Source organism: Setaria italica, chromosome III, assembly GCF_000263155.2.
Source record: "Setaria italica strain Yugu1 chromosome III, Setaria_italica_v2.0, whole genome shotgun sequence".
In the NCBI taxonomy this organism is placed as follows: domain Eukaryota; kingdom Viridiplantae; phylum Streptophyta; class Magnoliopsida; order Poales; family Poaceae; genus Setaria; species Setaria italica.
In genome coordinates, this window is record NC_028452.1 from 42375918 (window position 1) to 42395405 (window position 19488).

General features: G+C 48.3%; 1 protein-coding gene across 2 annotated transcripts; it reads left to right on the plus strand.

The window, feature by feature from the left end:
• Nucleotides 1-133: 133 nt before the first annotated feature.
• On the plus strand, nt 134-17606 carry LOC101753092 (UNC93-like protein 3). 2 transcript variants are annotated; one of them, XM_004962667.4, is made up of 10 exons: nt 134-426; nt 512-675; nt 15117-15180; nt 15255-15368; nt 15527-15571; nt 15801-16036; nt 16123-16213; nt 16492-16604; nt 16681-16804; nt 17001-17606. In XM_004962667.4, the coding sequence occupies exons 1-10, from the start codon at nt 223-225 to the stop codon at nt 17181-17183; spliced, it is 1338 nt and encodes a 445-aa protein (XP_004962724.1). In that variant the 5' UTR covers nt 134-222; the 3' UTR covers nt 17184-17606. The 2 variants fall into 2 exon arrangements, with proteins under 2 accessions (XP_004962724.1, XP_004962725.1); XM_004962668.4 differs by lacking the exons at nt 134-426; nt 512-675 and adding exons at nt 13381-13769; nt 13859-14022.
• Nucleotides 17607-19488: the final 1882 nt, after the last annotated feature.

The following is a 19488-nucleotide window of genomic DNA, read 5'->3' on the forward strand; positions in this document are numbered from 1 at the left end:
CGTGTGCATATTCTATGTTTGCATTTGTGATTCGCCCGTCGTTTTGATTCTTGCAAATTATTGTCGTATATCCGCGGACCGCGGGACATGATTTAAGATATGAATTTTAGTCCCCGGCCGGCTGTCCTCCTTCCGTTCCCCAAATCACAAGCACGACGACGACCCGGCAGACCGCACGCCGCCTCCTCCCCCAAAATTCGCCCGCCCATCGCCGACGCCTCCATGGCCCCGCCCGAAGCGGAGCCCGCCGCGGCCGCCGGCGACGTCGAGGAGGCCGCCGCGCCCCTGGTCCCCGGCTCCGGCGCCCGCCGCGCGTCTGCGGCGGCCGCGGCGCCGACCCGCGACGTGCACGTGCTGAGCTCCGCCTTCCTCTTCGTCTTCCTCGCCTACCACGCCGCGCAGAACCTCCAGAGCACCGTCAACACGGTACGTGCCCCTCCGCTGCCCAAGCCCAACCCGCCGCTTCCCTTCGCATCCGTGTCCGCGTCCTCATCCGTGTCTCTGCTCGCAGGACGAGGACCTGGGGTCGATCTCGCTGGGCGTGCTGTACACATCGTTCACGGCGTTCTCGGCGGTGGGCTCCGCGGTGGTGCGGTGGATGGGGTCCAAGCGCGCGCTCGTCGTCGGCACCTCCGGTTACCTCCTCTTCATCGCCGCCAACCTCGCCCCTTCCTGGTACGCTCTCGCACGCGCCTCCGCCCCCAGCCCCCCACATCCCCTTCCTCTCTGTCCGTTTCCTCTGCAACTCCAATGCGGCGGCAGCAAATTCGTGCTGCTGAATGCGGCTCGCTTCCTCGTCCCGAGAGGGGGTGTTTGGATCTGGCCAAAGTTCAGTAAAGTTCTGTACCGGACGTTTGATGCTAATTAGGATGATTAAATATAAATTAAAAATAAATATAAATATAAATGAGAGCTAATTCGCAAGATGGATCTATTAAGGTCTCATTCGTTTCGACTGGAATGATCCGAAATGAGGCCCATTCCGGGTGGTTTGGTCCGATTCGGAACGGAGTCAAGCCTCGATGAAAATAGCTGTTCGGTTAGCCTGATCCGGAACCAAACCTAAGCCGGCTCGGTTTCACTCCTTCACTCCAAGGCCCAGAAGCAATCCCCACCTCCAACCCTCCGGAACGAAGGTTTCACTCCTTCACTCCAAGGCCCAGAAGCAATCCCCACCTCCAACCCTCCGGAACGAATTCAAGGCGCTGCGCAGGCGTGACGGGGCTCGACTCGCGGCGGCGCTATGGGCGCAGCGGCGGTCGGCGTGGCAGGTGTCCCGCCTGGCGTCCTCCGCGCGGTGCCCGACGACGACCGACGAGGCCACGCTCGCCGACACCTTCGCGACCACCGTGTCCGCCACCTCGTCCGTGGTCTTCGTCGGCGTGTCCACGACCTCCGCCGAGTCTGCCGCCAACGTCGCGCCGTCCCCGAGGACCCCGACGCCCTACTCCTCGACCTGCACGCCCGCCAGCCCGATGTGGCTGGTGACCGACCTGCTCCGGCGGCACCGGGTCGTCCATGCCTTCCGTCGCCTCCGAGCACACGACCGCCACAGCTTCCCCATCGTCTCTACCCACATCGGCAGCTCCCCGTCGATGGGCTCCCCCCGCTGAACCCCGCGTGGAACAGCGCCGCGCCCTCGACCGCCGCTGCCGTCTCGCCGGCCACGGCCATCATCGCGACGTTGTGGGCGATGTTCCCACCGGCACTCTCGCCAGCCAGGAAGACGCGGCTGAGGTCGTCGTGCCGCGACAGCTAGAGGTGCCCACCGCTACTGGCGACCACCCACTCGAGCGCGCAGAGGAAGTCCTCGTACCCGGCGGGGAACGGATGCTCCAGTGTTAGGCGGTAGTTGACGGAAATGACGAGTAGGCCTGCTCGAGCCGCTAGGATGCTGAGGCCCGAGCCGCTAGGATGCTGAGGAACGGCTGGTACGCCGAGGCCGTCGCCAACCGCGTCACGGACGCACCGCTGTGGAAGTAGACGAGAAGGGGAGCTTCATCTTGTTCTGCTGCTTGGACGTGTCCGCCGGGAGGTAGAGGTGGACGTAGAGGCTGGTGTCGGCGTCGATGGTGACATCCCTTGATGTGACGCCGGTGGCGGCGTCGAAGCCCGGCGGTACGGTGGTGGTACCGACCAGGCGGTCGATGCGGCGGTCGCTGTAGATGCGGAAGAAGGGAGTGTCGATGATGATTTCTTCGGAGCTCGCGGATCCATGGCCAGCGCCGGACCTACTGCTAGCCTCGTGGAAGAAATCGACCGGCGGCCTGCTGCAGCTAGTAGATGTGCCTTGTTGCTAGGAACACGTTAGTTTTGAGTGGATTGGCAGGATTAAATTCTGGTCGGATTGAATGGCACAGATGGAATCACTCAAACTGGATATGGAAGTAATTCTGACCGGAATCCAATCAGGCTGAAACGGACGAGGCCTAAGCCTAATTAATCCATAATTAGCATCCATAATTAGCCTATTAATCCATGATTCATTGCATCAGAGTCCATGATTCATTGCATCAGAGCATCTGGATTCCTCAATCCAGTGGAGTAGCTGAATCTCGCCGACAATTTAGGCAAAGTCTAAGGGCCTGTTCGCTTCAGCAGCCGGTTGAAAAGCTGAAACGGTTGATTTGTTGTGAGAGAAAAATACTGTTTGGTGGCTGATAAGCCGGCTGAATAAGCTGAAGCGAACAGGCCCTAAATCGAGTCTTTCTGAATCCTCTGACACTTCGCAGTTTGTACGATTAGTTGGGGCAAATGGGGGTGTTTGGTTCCTCTGACTTATTTTTAGCACCCGTCATATCGAATGTTTAGATACTAATTAGAAGTATTAAACGTAGACTATTTATAAAACCCATTACATAAGTGAAGGCTAAACGGCGTGACGAATCTATTAAACCTAATTAGTCCATGATTTGACAATATGTTGCTACAGTAAACATTTGCTAATGGTGGATTAATTAGGCTTAATAGATTCGTCTCGCCGTTTAACTCCACTTATGTAATAGGTTTTGTAAATAGTCTACATTTAATACTCCTAATTAGCGTGTAGACATTCCATGTGACACGTGTTGCTAAAAATAAGCAAATGAACCAAACGCCCTCCAAATTTGCGATCGCCCGACGGTCGATCTCCAACCATCCTGTTTTGACATTAATTTTCAGCGTCATTCCATATACGGTCCGATCCCCTTCCTGCGACCTCCACAACCACGTCACACCACGTTGCACTCAACGCATGCTCAGAACAATCAGAAAACCAATCCGCACAAAAAAGAATTAGAGAAATAATTTAGACAACAAAATTTATGAATCAAAATTTTAAAAAGATTATGAATGCAAAACTTTTTGGGCAAAAATGTTTAAACAAAAGTTATATGAAAAACTTTGGAGCATTCAGGAACAAAAGTTTTTGAAAACAAAAAACCGGCGAAAAATCAGAATAAAAAATTTTGATCAAAAAATTTGACAAAAATTATGCATAAAAATTAGAAACAATTATTTTTTAAAAAAAGCAAAAGAGCTCGGCGCGGCGCGGCGCCGGCAGGCGGCCACAGCCACTCGCCGACGGCCGCGACTGCTCCGTCGCAGCCCCTCGCCGGCGGCCGCGGCCGTGCGCTCGCTCCGCCGCGGGCCATCGCCGCGCTAGTGTTGCTGCTCCACCGAGTCGCATGCCCGCGCCGCCGCGGCTCCGCCGCCGCTCCTGCTCCCGCGCGAGGAGCACTGGGCCCGGACCGGACCGGCTGGCCCCGACCACCGCTGCCGATCCCTCCTGCTCGCGCCCACGGGACCTCCGCCGAGGGAGAAGTGATGATTGGAGAGGAAAGAGAATGAAAAAGAAGAAACCGGAAGCAGCAGAGGCGCAGAACGATAAGGCCATCGTGGCTCGTGGGCATCGTGGCACATGGAGGGGTGTGCGCGTCGGGGAAAAGAAATCGACCGCTCGCAAGCGAGCTTACGGCCATCCGTAGAATTGACATTGAGGATTAGTTGGGGCCGAGGTGGCGTGCTAGAAAAACATGGGATGCTGAGGTGGAAGATATAAGATAGTGTTTGGTTATGGACTGCAAACGTAAACGAAAACGGAAACGAAATACAACGCTAACGGTAATGGATGGATCAAATCTCTAATTTTGTTTGGTTCAACACTGTAAACGCAAATAAATACCAGAGCTATAGTTGAAGAGGAAGGCAAGTTGCAAGAACCTGGATGTGATCCGTTTACAGCGGTTGTGCAGCGGTAACATTTTTGAATGGGCTGTAATCTGATTACGGGGTAATGGATTACAGGCCATGCTGAAACAAACACATGTAACGTAATCTGTTACCTTCTGTAACCTATTTACGTTACAAAACAGTAAACCAAACGTTATCTAAGAGTTTGAGGGCTAGAAAAAAAAAGTTCACTAGATTTTGTAGGGAATTTGTCCTCTAGAAATCAGGGAATTTTTTCTTTAAAAAAAATATAATCAGGGAATTTCACAACGATTTAAGATTAAACCAGCTTGAGAAAAAAAAATTCTGCCGGTAAGATTGTAATGTAAGTGCGCCGGAAACTCTGCAAACGTGGGCAGTTCCAGCCACGCTGTGGGATGTGGCCTCTACACATGGAAATCAGCTCACAAATATTTGCTTGGAACACTGTGCTGATGTGCGTGTGGTAAGGCTAGTTTCGGTGGACAGTTTCATTGCACAAACGTTTCATTTAAATGAAACTATCGCTCTCAATGCATAGTTTCATTGTATAGTTTCATAAACAAATTGCAACACTTAATTCTTGTATTGTGTTGTGATCAAATATGCCATGAGAACTACGTAGCCTTTTGTAATTGTATTTAAATTTCTAAGTATAGATCTTGAACTTGATGCTTTGTTGAACTCATATAACATCTAATGCTTGCAACGAGAGGCAGTGAAGACGTATGGTTATTCATGTGAAAATTATAATGTGCTACTAGTAACCTCTGTACAACCATCAGGCAGCAGAGTGCTTCGGCCAAATTTTTAGTTGTGATATAAATTACTTTAGTAATCTGACAAGCACATGTATGACCTGAACTGATATCAAGGGATACATCCTAGCCAAATACTAGATGGCATGTTTAGTTGAACGAACCCATATGAAATTTAGAACATAAGTTGTTTGAGAAAAGTGTTTGCACAATGCACATAGGACAAACATAAAAATCAAGGAGCCAGAATGGTATTTGCTTTAGCATTGACAAGAGGACATTTCTAGAAATTCTATGTATGAAAAGCTATTCCTCTGAACTAATCACGAAAGCAGGAAACCAAGTTATATCCTATGAAGGATTTGGGGATTAATTTCCCGCTCCTACAAAAACTAAACCGAACAAGATACAAACTTGCCATGGATTTGCGGATTGATTCCCATGTGGGGAATGACCTGGCCACTTGCCCACTTGCATCCTCCATGTACAGGCCACAAACCTGCAGTTCGTGGAGATTCCGAGTACGAGGAGTGCTGCTGTGTTGAGGTCGGCGCCGACGCACGATCTCCTGGTGAAGAAGACGTCTCAGAGTTGCCGGGGGCCTTGCTCCCTCGGCGAGACATTGCAGCCACCGGTGATGCCTGCTGATGCCCCTCCACCGGTGATGCCTGCTGATGTCTGTCAGGAGCCTCCGCCGCCGGCTAGCACCAGCCTCTGTCGCGGGAGGACGAGCGGATGAGGGTGAGGGATGGCTGGAGGAGGCGAAGCCGGGGGGTGCAGAATGGCGGGAGGAGGCACCGTGGGTGGCGACTGGCGGGAATAGGCGCGGTTCGGCGGTGGGGAAGGGCGGCAGGCGGCGTTGAGCGCAGGGAGGGCGCGCCGCCGCGCGCACGGGATCCTCGATGAGGTGGTACGGTTCCGGGAGCAGAATAAGTGTACCCCTACCGCTACGATACACGGCGTTCCTGGAGTGCAACACCGACTTTATTTTATTTTAGCCCTTTTAGTAAAAAAAATTCACAAATATATTCCTGGTGGAACTAATTTCAAAAATGAACTTACCTCACCATGCTACAACGTCTTGGCACCATGCTACAAGGTAAGGTTTCATTTTTGGAATTAGTTTCACTAGGGGCATATTTGTAAAAAAATTTTAGAAAAAAGCTAAAATAAAAAAAGTCGGCCGGCTAAAATAAAAAAATCGGCTGATACGGGTGTTGGTGGAAGTCTAAACAAGTTAGGTGATGTTCTGAAGTGTCCGGTGCTAGGCGATGCTGAGTAGCGCACAACGTTTCATTCGTCTTGGTAACTGCAGCAATTTTCATCCTGATGACACTACCTTCTTCTCTTCCTCATAAATAAACTGCCAGCTGACATGGATGATCTGTCACAATATTAAATGAGAATAAAACTCTTTTTCAAACCCCATTGAGACTGGCCTAAGTAGGAAGTGAGGCGTGTGCAGCTCAAGTTCCGGTCGCGAGTATCAGAGTCAGGCAGATATTTTCCGTGTCCGGTGCTTGTGGTTGAGACCTGCGCATTTTGCAGGTCGGGTTGGGCTTCAAGCTGAGCCGATAAAAAGCTCGGTTCATTTTGCGACGAAAATTTATGCCCACGAACAGCCCATGGACGTTGTCGGGCTGGGCTCGAGCTACTCATTCTTTTTTAGTTAAAAAATAAATGAAATTAATTGTTTGGGTAGGCTCGGGCTGGCCTGATTTTTTTCGGGCTTAGTTTTTGCTAACCACATCCGGCCCAGCAGTTGGCATGGGCGGGCTAAAACCTATCGGGCTTGGGCTGAGCTGGGCTTAAAATACTCAGGTCTATTGTGGTTGGTGTAGACCTGAGCAAAATACGGACTAGGCTCGGACCGGGCTGGCAAAAAGCCTGAAATGTTTTGGATAAAAAACTTGACCAAACCCGCCCACGAACAGCTTTCGAGCCAGCTTTTTCGGGTTTTTTCAGGCCAGGCCGGGCCATCCGGTCTTTTTTAGGGCTTGGCCTGCCCGGATTTTTTTCGGCTGGCAAAATGTGCGCCATGCCCAGCCCAACAAAGACCACGGGCTGGGCTTAGCCTGACAGGCTCGGCCTGGGCTGTCGGGCCGAGCCGCATTCGCTGAGGTCTTGGGTGCTCGATTCGATCTGGCCCCTCACCTGCATACAAACATATGCAGACGAAAACAATGCAGTATCCACGCAAATTAGAGCCAACCGCTGCGAACCATCCGAACGCAATTCATCTAACTCGCCTATGTTTTGAAACCCTGTGCTAATCCTATATTATCTTGGAATGCGTTTACAACTACGCCCCCTTTTCTAATCCATATACCAAAGCTAGGGCCATAGCGTTGCTATAGAGCCATAGAGGAAGGAACGATCTAGGGGATAGGGAGGAGGGCTGAATGGGGTCGGGGAGAACAAAATTTGGCTAAGGTCCCGTTTAAATCCTTTCATTTTAAAGGACTAGCAAAATGCCCGTGCGTTGCTACAGTAAAAGATCAATTATATTTTTCAAACTAATGACACCGTCCGGACGCACCAGAGCCGCCTCCCCGACCTCGTCCGCCCACGTCGCGCCGCCCGGCCTGTGCCCGCCGCCTGGCTTGGCTGGGGCGGTGCGGGCGGCTGGGGCCGAGGCCGGGCGGCGCGGCTCGGGTGCGGCCGTGGCAGGCGGCCAGGGCCGAGGCGGCGCGGGAGCTCTCTGACAAGTGACGAATTTTTTTTTGGCAAAAGCCTTACTTACTTTAATATTAGGTAGAGATAGAGATTATGTTCTGAGCGAGCTCAAAGCGCTTGCCCATTTCTTTCCAACTGACGTTGCGGAGTGCTAGAGCTTATCTCGCACAGACCACCTCCTCTCCTCGTTTCTCTCATCCTACTCGTTTCTTCCTCTTTTCACCATTGCTTATTTTCCCCTCAAATCCCGGAGCTAGCAAAGCATGCGCTTCCTGCTAGGAGGTGGTGGCCCGGGTCACCAGTCAACACTCTTGAGCTCCGCCGGTGAGCTTGAGCATGACGTTGAGAGGGAAAGGAGGCAGCTTCTCTTCCCCCTTCTCTTCTTCTGATCTTCTCATCTTTCTCTCTCGGCTTCTCCAATCCAGCGAGCGTAGCAGTGTGGCTTCTCCAATCCAGCGAGCGTAGCAGTGTGGCTGAGCAACGGTGGTGGCACCGCTGCGAGCGCGGCTCCTGCACAGATCCAATGGCGGGCCGAGCGATGCGCGACAGCTGGAGAGCTACGGCGAAGCTCGCACGCGTCGGCGTTGCGGCCACGCGGCGTCCTCACTCGCAGCAATACCAGGCTTAATAGAGCACGGCCGGTCGAGCGGCCGGCCTGCCTAGCACTATTCAGCGAGAGCGGGGCGGCGAACAGTCTACGTAAGAAAGCACGCAAATAAAACAATGAAATTAGATTCCATAGGATATAGGATATGAAGTAAATAATAGCAACAAAGGGAACGCCAGCATTATAAGAAACCAAGAGAAACAAATTGAGGAGTATTCATCAACATAAAGAAAACATCATTTTTCGAAGATCAAGCAGTGAGAAAAACAGAAACAGAAAAAAAAATGGCATCTCAAATAGCATTGCTAAATCAATCTAGTGGCACAAACTATGTGTTCCACCACAGACCTAACATTCTAAACTATCGGTTTAATAAACCTTGAAACAAAAAGGAAAAAATGCATGAGTTGCTACTGGAACAGACCTAACATTCTAAACTATCCGTTTAATAAACCTTGAAACAAAAAGGAAAAATGCATGAGTTGCTACTGAGGGACTACTGCTACCCTTGCTGGGTAACATTTTAGATAGCGTATAAAAGTACAATAGTAACGAAAGCAATTTCTCCAACCAGCCATCAGCATTCGTCGTCATCGCCTGGTAGTAACACAGAATAAAACCAGCATATATTAACTAAAAAGATATGGTAATTCTGGCATAAACGAGTTTCCAAGTAACCCAAAAAGATCTGTCTCTGCTGCGCTTATTTATATACGAACAGGCAACATCCACTTATTGTCATAATCCAAGGAATGGTCGCTGATGATACTGTATCTACCTCCCCTTTATTCCTCTCCTTATGCGCATTATACTTACTACGACAGCAGGGAACTGTAATACTATTATGTATGTAGAAACTGTAATCATTTGCGATGGAGCAGCCACGGTAATGATTCGATCATTATTTCTCGCCATGGTAGGAGGAGAGAAGAGCCTTCGGTTAGCCTCCTACTTCTTGATCCGGCGCACCTGTTCGATATGAGGGTATTCTTTATATTTGCCAAGCCTTCATAACCATTGCACTTACATATGCATTCCCAGGAGCCCACTTAGCCAGCTTGGTTGATAGAAACACACACACACATCCAGAGAGGGGGAAGAGACTCATTCTGGATATTGTAGTAGCAGCAGCAGCAGACCATCAACCAGAGCAGCTAAGCAGCCTTCAACAGGAGAAGTGCATTCAGATTTTTGCTCTCAATGCAAATAACCCGTGATCATCAGGCTGGTACATTTGAATGCCCCCATAATAAAACCAAATTTAACATCTTTCCTTTCACATGTGTCTGCCAAAGCCTTCATATTTCGTTTTATCTACACACATCTTATCCGGAGCCAGCTCAGCCAGCTTGGTGGAAGAAAATCAGAGTGGGATGTACATGGATGGATGGACTTATAGTAATTTGGAACGAAGGGAGTATACGGTCCACCACAGCAGCCAAGCCAGCTTCTACGGTCAAGTGTATTCCAATCTCCATTATACTATTGAAGAGGTAATCATCAGGCTGGCAAAGAGGCAAATCAGAACATCCCATGAACAAACACTGAAACTGGCATATACGTAGGCTGCAAACTGCAGGCTTCCATTATGCCAATTTCTAGAATCTGCTTAAACAGATTCATTGTTTTAAAAGCATCCACCTATCTAACCCTTACCTCAAAAGAAAAACAAAATAATAAAAGACTCTCAGATTAGGTGAAGATCACTAGGAATGCTAAGGCAAAACCCAAAGCAAAACATGATCCAAGAAAAAAAATACATGTATGGCGACATGGAGTATTGATAGACTGGTTAAGCAGCAAGGCATAGTACAATAGAGATGCATATTCAGATCTCTATTCCTGCCGCAAACAATTTGATCATTAAGCTACAGACATATCAAGATATCCCTTCTGATCCAAATCTCACATGTGAGAGAAGATAAAAGGTTATGAAATAAGAAAAATAGTAACCACTATGCACCTTATAGTAAGTTGACCCATACAGCTTCATAAAAACATTCACCGCTGGCTCATGTAATACCGACCTCCTCCTCGTGTAATACATATCGAATAACAAAAGGTAAATAATCAACTAAATCTGAGGTGAACTTCAAATTCTACAGTAAATCCAAGCAATGGGAGTACCAACACTCGAGTAAACAATCAAGGAATCATTTCGCACGATTAGCCTTGCTCAGAGCTACCGAGCTAGCTTGGGTCGAAAGCAAATGACGCGAAGGGGAAACGGACCTTGCAGGAAGCGGCGGAGCGAGCCGGGACGACGGCCAGCGGGGAGTGGTCGTAGAGGGCGGGGAAGAGCCTGCCCCGGCCCCGCGGCCGCGACTTTGAGGAGGAGAGCGACGCACGGCGGGGGCGCGGGGAGGAAGGGTCCGATGAGGAGGCCCTGCGGCGGTGCTGCTCGAAGGCGCGGAGGAACTCGAGCGCGGCCGTGGCGGGCGGGCGGGCGGCGCGCCCACAGGCCTCCTCTCCTCCTCCCTCCGGTCCCCACCTCCTCTCCTTCCCCTCTCTCTCCTCCCTCTCCCCCGGCTCCTCCTCCCTCTCCCCCGGCCGAGGCGGGCGGCCGGGGCCGAGGCCGGGGAGGGGGCGGCGCGGGGAGGGGCGGCTCGGTCGGCGCGGGACGTGGAGGGCGGCGCGGTCCGATTGGCGACGCGCCGCCAGGTCGCCCCTCGCTCTCGCCGCGCCCAAGGGCTGCGCGGGGGCGCGCCCAATCCCCCGAAGAAAGAGAAGCTCTTTCCCCTTAACCCCCTCCCTTCCCTCCTTTTTCCATCCGAACCCCTCGTCTCTTCAGAATTGGAATGCGAGTTAATTTCACGAAACGTCAGGGTTTTTTTGCAAAATGATCACGACGTACGAAAACCCAGGCAAAGACGTTACTTGCTTTAATAATAGGTAAAGATAAAGAATTGGAATCTACTTAATGGAGTAGTCTAATTATCTTGAAATGTGGCATTCCACAACTTTCTAAAGTTTAGATATAAGCCTATCTTAAATTCATGGGGATGGGAGATGGAAATTGATTTTATAGATCCTCATGCTATGTTTTTAATGTGTAACTTATAGCACACTTTTTGACTTGCTTCCCTATAGCAGAGGTACAGCACATAATTATCTCTCCCATATGGCCAACAATAATATACAAATATATTTCACGTACAATTATATTAGCTTAATTAATTTGTGTTTAAATTATAATTATTAGAATTTATAATTATTAGAATGGAAATTGGATCCAGACAGGCCTAAGAGTTGGTGAGGGCTAACTGGCGGTATTGAGTAGGAGTGGTTTTATATAGGTTTCAACGCTCTCTCAGGTGGACGAGGAATGTAAATAAGAAAATATGGTGAGTCGTCATTAAAATATTATAGTATTTTATTTGTTTATAAATCGAGGCCCCGTTGATACCATTTCTTGATTTGAGCCTGCAACTAGCTGTGTGCAATTGTACCTTGTCATGGATGCCTACTAACGTGGCCGTCAGGTTTATATCGAACCCTTCATTGTTAGCAACAGCCGAACCAGGCTTAGGTCATGTTTAGTTCACTCCAAAATCCTAACTTTGACACTATGCAAAAAGAAGATTCCCCATCACATCAAACTTGCGGTACATGTATGGAGTACTGAATGTAGACAAAATCAAAAACTAATTGCACAGTTTTGTTGTACTTTGCGAGACAAATTTTTTGAGCCTAATTAGTCAATATTTGGATAATAATTCACAAATACAAACGAAACGCTACTACAGTAATTTTGGCACCGCAAAGTTGGGCAAGGGCTTAGGCTTTGTCCGACCGCTGAGGCGCTGAGCGGTTGGAGTAGAGTAGAGTAGTCGCGTCGGCAGCTGGTGGTTGGGTACTTGCGTGATCCGATCAGACGCGTCACCTGACAAATGGCGGAATCCGTCCGAGTATGACATTATCCAGACCACGGTTGGGGAAGTACATCTGCACATGGACGCAATTGACTACCGAGTCCAACGGCGGCAGCAAAGGCCAACGACTGTCACCGTCGTGTTGGCAAAGGCTCCGAGAGCACGCCAACACAACACGGGTGCAGGCCAGTGCTTTTAGGGCAGGCCCAACGCGGCCTCCAAAGAGCGGTGGCCTCACAAAATTATCATGCTCCACGTAGGTAAAGGCTACTACATCCTCAACGCAAGCACACATGACCCCTGCGCAACCTGCTCCTGCCTTTTCCCTTTTCCCTGACGCACCCTCTCTCAAATCTCTCGTTCTCTCTCCTGAGGCCATGGTAGCCCCTGCAGGGCACCCAATTTTTGACCACGCTGGCATCCGAGCCTAGATAACCTGAAAAGGCTACTAATGAAGCTACCGCGTTGGGCTTGCTCTAAGATTCTCTTTTGCCCAACAAAAAAGAAAAGGATCTGCAAAGTCTGCAAGAACCCTTTCCAATTGGCTAGCACATCAATCCAAATCCATCCAAATCCATCCAAGAAAAGTGCATTTCTAGCTTATTGTTCAGATGCATAACTAGAATTGCATTTTTTTAGATGGAGGGAGTAGGATCCTTCTTGAACAGAAATGATCTCACAATTCACTATGAGTCTATGCTGAACTGCTACTCAATTCGTTTCAAATTCTAAATCGTTTTAGTTTTTTACGTACATAATTTTTGTTTGCTATACATTTAAATATATATTATGTCTAGATACGTAGCAAAATCTTTATATTTAGAAAAATTAAAATAACCTATATTTTAAAATGCAAAGAGTTTGTCGACAAAAATCATGCTAGGATACTTAGATATAAAGTTAGGGGGGTTAAAACCATAAATGACATGGAACTAACACGACAACACGGGCGATGTAGCAAGCCGATAATGTTTGCCTCCTTCGTATTTAAATTCGAGATTGGAATTGAGTTCACAAGAAATCATAAATAACTATTTTTTAAAAAAATTGGCGACGATCTCGGCGTACAACAGCCGTCTTAGGATCCAAAGTATATTTGTTTTTAGCTTGTTGATGATGATGCAAAGGCTTCTATCCACTTGGAAAGCTTTGGGGAGGAACATCCAAGGACACACGGACAAAAGCCGCAGGAAATCATCAGCTAGCGAGCCCGCTACGGACAAGCCAGTGAGCCACTGCGCTGCGGGCCCCTCACCCGCCACGCCCGGCCGGCGGCCGCGGGCCAACTGCCTCGTCTCGTCACCGGCCGCCGGCCTCGTCTCGTCACCTCCGCTCCCGCGCCGGCCACCGGACATCCCCTCCCCACGCCTCGAGCCCCCCCCCCCCCCCCCCCCCCCCCGACTATAAGAGCTTCTAGAAGCTTCTTCCTCACTTCACTGCGCTGCGCTCTCGACCTCTCGTGCCCCCACGCCCCCCACAGGCCGGCCGGCAGCCATGGACGCCCACCGCGACGAGGAGTCCGCGGCGTCGCCGCTCATCGCCGCGCCGGCGCCGGCGGCGGGCGGCCGGAGCCACGCCGCCGACGCGCACGTCCTCTCCGCCGCCTTCCTTTTCGTCTTCTCCGCCTACGGCGCCGCGCAGAACCTCGAGACCTCCGTCAACACCGTGCGCGCGATCCTCTCCTCCCTGCTTCGGCGTTCCCCCAGCCGCGGGTTTCGTGTGCTCGTTCTCATCGGTGTGCGGTCGCGGTGCAGGAGGGCGGCCTGGGCACAGTCTCGATGGGGATCCTCTACACCTCCTTCACGCTCTTCTCCGTGGCCGCGTCGCCAGTGGTCACGCGGGTGGGGCCCAAGCGCGCGCTCGTCGTCGGCAGCAGCGGCTATGTGCTTTTCATCCTCGCCAACCTCGTCCCGAAATGGTGCGTGCGTCTTGGTCGCGGATCGCGACTCATCACTGTCGCTGTGCAAATACAGCGGTGCTATGCTGGTTTTGGAGTTGGATGCGTGCTGCCTGCTTGATAAAATGCGTAGCTAAGCAGCGTTCGGTTGGGTTAGAGATTAGTATCGATTCTATTTGATGAACTCCTGTTTGATTTGCTCTAGTCCGTGTTGGGTAGAGGATGTATAAAAAATCTGACCATTGCCCTGTCCCGGTGATTTGTTACATTCAAGTCTGGCCATTTGGTCCCTGGTGATTGGGACATAGAGGTAGCAATTGTGTTACGAATCACAATCATCAGTTTGCATTCCCTCTTTACAGCCACCTAACAACTCTTCACGCCGAAAGTGGTCAAATGGCCTCCTTCTAGTTCAACAGCTGGACCACCAGTGGGCTTTTGACGGTTCCTGTTGCAGAAGCCTTTTCCCAGTGCTGGTGTGATGCCAGTTTTGATCCCACTTTGCCTGATGCAAAAGATGGTTTGCTTGTGCTGTGGTGGTCTGTTGGATTGGATTTGGATGCATGGTAGACATCTCTCTGATCAAATGACTTACTATGTGAGGATATTCATTGGAGTTTAGAGTGATGAGTGTTGATTCCACTTGATCAATTCTTGTTTGGAAGTGTTCTATAGTCTGTATTTCATCGAGGATGCGCAAAATTCTGACCATTGGAAGGTCTAGGCCATGTCATTGGGACATAATGTAGTATATGTGTCATGTTTCTACTTGTTTTCATGGTCTGCAGCATTCCTCCTGTGAATAAGTGAGCTGGAAGGGACTCAGGTCCCTGGGTTCTTAGGAAAATGCTATCTGAATTTAGTGGGACCTCTCAGCAAGTGCCCAGTGGCCAGTGGGGATTCTCTCCTGGTAATGTACCCGACAATCTGCTGGGGAAGTGTTCTACTTTCTTTTTGATATACATAAGTTTGATTGGACATGGATAGCTTTTGATAGTAGCTGATGTGCTTCCTAATGTACTGGTTGTTTCAGTTGTGTAAAATGCTTCATAAATTTGTAGTACATTCAACATGACGCCTTTTGTGTAATTGTAACTTGAATGACAAATTTTCAGGTACACAATGGTGCCAGCTTCTCTCTACCTTGGTTTTACGGCATCGATCATTTGGGTTGGGCAGGTAACAGCTTAGCTTTTATCTGAAATGCTTCTTCCCTGTCTCTTTCCATCTCACACACCTATATTGCACTGCAGGGTACATACCTTACTTCAGCTGCCCTCAGTCACGCAAGAGAAAATAATTTGCCCGAGGGTCCAACTTTAGGGAGCTTCAATGGGGAGTTTTGGGGAATGTTTGCTAGCACACAGGTACATTTGTCCAAGAGCTTCGCTTAGTCGAAACATGCTAGGAGATATTCTAGTATTTATTCTCCATCCCTTAAACTGAAGTGTCTATTTCTCTCTTGATACATCTCCTCTACAGTACAATTGTTTCTGACTAATACTACTTCATTTGAACTCTGTAGGTCATTGGAAATTTGATCTCGCTTGCTCTACTGAGAAATGGAAAGGTTAGCATCATATTATAATATTTCAAACTGGAGATTCTTTTTACACTTCACATTATGTTCTTGAAAATGATAATTAGTAGCTAAAGGCTAAAGTGTAATTAAGGTTCTTGACTTATAACATAGTACAATGAGTCAATGACTTACCTTTTCTTTGTTATTTTTAATAATGTCAGTTTGTTACATGTGAGATGCCATATTGTTTGATCCTCTGTTTCTCATATCGCTTCAGGATGGTGGAAGTGTTACCGGAAAAAATCTGCTATTTGCTGTGTTTCTTGGCTGCATGATTGTGGGCATTGTACTAATGTGTTTACTTTCGAAAAGAGATGAGAAAAGAGATAATGCTCCCACACATTCCTCATTTGGAGCTATGTTGAAATATATTGTTGCCCCACTTAAGGACCGAAGAATGCTTCTTACCATCCCTCTTATTGCATATTCAGGTTTACAGCAGGCATTTGTATGGTAAGTAGCCCATGTTGTTTTCAACATCCATGGTTGTTCACTTTAGTAAGCATTTCTCTAAGACAGTTCTGTGGATTTTTCTGAAGGGCGGTATTCACAAAGAGTATTGTAACACCTGTTCTTGGCATCAGTGGTGTTGGTGGAGCTATGGCAATTTATGGTGCAGCTGATGTAGTTGTAAGTAAAATAAAAATTGACCTGCTTGTTGAATGACTTACTTTATCCTTCTTTTTGCCCAGAAAATATTGACATATATCCTCCATTCGTTGTACCATTTCTATGCTACATCCTGTATTCATTTTCCCCTGTTGTTTCAATTGCCTTGGGCAGTAATCGTCAAAGTGCACTAGTCACACTAGCAACTATAGCATATTTTGTTCTCCAGTTATCTGCAACTTTACAAAAAATCTGTACTACATGTTTACCTGATTTCCGGAACATTCCTGGCATTGCAGTGTTCGTTGGTTGCTGGACGCTTGACTTCTGGACTTCATTCAGCAGCATTTATAGTGTCGGTGGGAGCAATTCTTCAGGCCATTGTCCTATTCTGGTTGCTTCTCTTTTACAGGTATGATATGTGTAAATTATACTTCAGTTGTGCTTGTGACTCTACTGTAATTTACTCATCTTTATCCTGCCAACAGTCCAATGGCTGGACTGCTTGGTGCGGCGATACCTCTATTCATAGGCGCCTTATGGGGTGTTGGTGATGGTGTCTTGAATACACAATTAAGTGCACTACTTGGGCTGCTGTTCGAAGATGTCAAGGTAATCTTATTTTAATGCCTTTTATTTAGTGTTTCATGTGCACACATGGCATGAATACTATGCTTTGATCTCGTTAGCTGGCTTATGAGTTATGAATCAGTTAATTTGGTATTAAGGGTATAATTTGAAAATCTTTATTTCCTGGCATAACCACTTGTCTGCAATGAAGTCAATTTTGACAACATGACAAATGCAGGAGGCTGCCTTTGCACAGCTGAAGGTGTGGCAATCAGGCGCCATTGCAGTTATCTTCTTTCTGAGCCCAAACATCACACTGCAGGCCATGCTTATCTTGATGACCACGTCTCTCTTCATTTCCTTTGGCTCATTCCTGTTCCTTACCCTTGTCGTCGAGAAGTCATCGACTGCCAGACCTTGAGGCAAGACCATTTGCTGATGTCCAAATCGGCTCCAATGTAACTTCGTCAGTATTACCAGTGGCCTGTGCAGCCCCATGTTGTATTCAGTATACGCCAGTGAGATGAACGGGAAATGCAGCACCCATCAGGTGCCATCTGTGGCACCATGTTACACTCCACCATTGGTTTCAGCCATTTGCTGAAGCGAAGTTGTAGCAGGCCGCAAAACGGGGGAGCCGTCCGTCGGGCTCGCTCCCAGCTTGCTGGTACTGGTCCTCTCCTTTTGCTTCTCTGCAGCAATGTCATAGGTAAAAAAAAAGTTTACATTGTAAGAAATGTTCTTTCGTTTGGACCACAGGAACTTGTAAACCTCGCACATCCAATGAGTGTGAATGCTTTTCTGTTCAACAGAGTGATGATCATGAAATTCTCATGTTCGAAAAGGCCTGGAAGATGCTATACATTGGGTTGGTAATGGTTAGTATAGAAATAGACGAACATTTTTTTTAGATTAAGGCACAAGTGAATGTCTACAACGAAACAAATCTGGCTAACTAGCCAGGCGATGCATAAGTACTTACACTCCAAACCTTAAAATGAGGAACACAAAGACGAGAAAGTAAGCGACTAAGAAAAAAGTTAGAAAGATTAAACTTCAAACTTCTTCTAAGCCTGTACTTCCACCTTGTTTTGATCCTTATGCAACAACGAAATCCATACATTTGTTGTCTGTCTTCTTAGAAACTATTGATGTTAAGATCATCCTGCCACACATATTGAAAGACAAACCAAGCACCACCAACGCTCCAAGCTCACCATGGTTCCGCCAACCCAAGGACTCCAAAGCGACGCCTCAAGAGAAAAGCAACGTTAAGATGCTGCTGTCGCTCGAACCATCGAGTCAGTTCTTTGGTTTTCATCTGGAAATGTCCCTCTGGTTGAGGTCCTTACAACAACGTCTTCAAGAAGGTAAAGGATGCCTATAGCACCATCGTCGCTGGCAAATGATCAAGGACCAAGCTAGGCTTTCACCCGAGAACCTACACCCCACATGGCAACCACCAAACGCTGTTGGTCGCCGCCTCAGCTATACCACCACGAGTCACCCGACTTTTTTTTTATTTTAGCCCTTTTCGTGAAAATTTTCACAAATACGCTCCTGACGGAACTAATTCAAAAAAAGAACCCATAGCTTGGCACCAAGCTAACACGTCTTGGCGCCAGCCTCCATGGCGCAAAGGTCCACCCGTCGCGGCTGACGGGGCACCTGACGTGGCGGAGGCTTGGCGTCGGCGCCAAGCTTCCAACATAAGGGCCGCGCCCCTTCTTCCTGCTCGAGCCTTGTTCCTTCTCTTTCTCCTCCCTCTCGGGTTTTTTCTCTCCCCACTTCGCCCTATACTACGAATCGGCATTTTGGCCTAAGAAACTTTCATTTGGTCCGTGGATCTTGAAGAGCAAGGTATCCTCTTTCCCTCGTAGCTTTTTTTCACATCGATTCGCTATATATTAGTTGGATTTTTGAACTTAAGGTTTCATGAAACCGTAGGATGCCGAGGCATGGAAAAGCTAGGAAACCAAGGTAACCTCAGCGCACATAGTTATGTTATGTGTTCATTGTTGTGGATCAAACAGGAAACCCTAATTGTAGGTTTATTGTTAAGTGCTTTCGGTTCTTACAACGAAATAAACTTAATTGTAGTTATGGCGCCAAGTTGACCGGAAATGCCTTCGACCCATTGCCTCTGCCTAGTGGTGTTCCAGTGCCTATGTGCTTTTGCGGCGATCCTTGCAAGGTAGCCAAGTCCGATGAACATGACACGTATAGGTAGAGGTATTGAATGTGTTCCAACTTTGAGTTTGAACCTACACTTCATCAGCACCGCATTAACAAGTTGGTAAGGAATTGTTGTTGTGTTACAATTATTTTCCATGTTTTTTTTATTTTCTAACAATTGCATTTGTTGCATACCCCTCCACCGCTCTATGATTTTTAGCAGTGGATTGACACTGAGATCAATCCTGAAGACAAGGAGGAGATGGAGGATATGTTGCGCTGGGATGCAGAGAGGAAGGAGATGATGGAGAAGAGCCTCATAGAGGAGGTTGCAAAAAAGGAGCACAAGGAAGAGGAAAGGAGGCGTGTTGCTGCAGAAAGGGAAGACAGGGAGAGGAAGTTTGAGCGTGTGCGCTGAGAGAAAGCAGCGATTCAGGAGAATCCCGATGCCTTGAGGAAGGGAAAGTGGCCTCGTTGCACTCAGTAGTCTTAATTAGTTTCTAGTTCTATGGTTTATTTATGAACAATATTATCTACTGTGAGACTTTTCA

Excerpts from the sequence above, each read along its gene's own strand:
- LOC101753092 (XM_004962667.4), top strand. The coding sequence starts at position 223 with ATGGCCCCGCCCGAAGCGGAGCCCGCCGCGGCCGCCGGCGACGTCGAG. Across the intron at positions 427-511 it reads TCCAGAGCACCGTCAACACG|GACGAGGACCTGGGGTCGAT; the intron begins GTACGTGCCCCT and ends CTCTGCTCGCAG. Across the intron at positions 15,369-15,526 it reads GAATGTTTGCTAGCACACAG|GTCATTGGAAATTTGATCTC; the intron begins GTACATTTGTCC and ends TGAACTCTGTAG.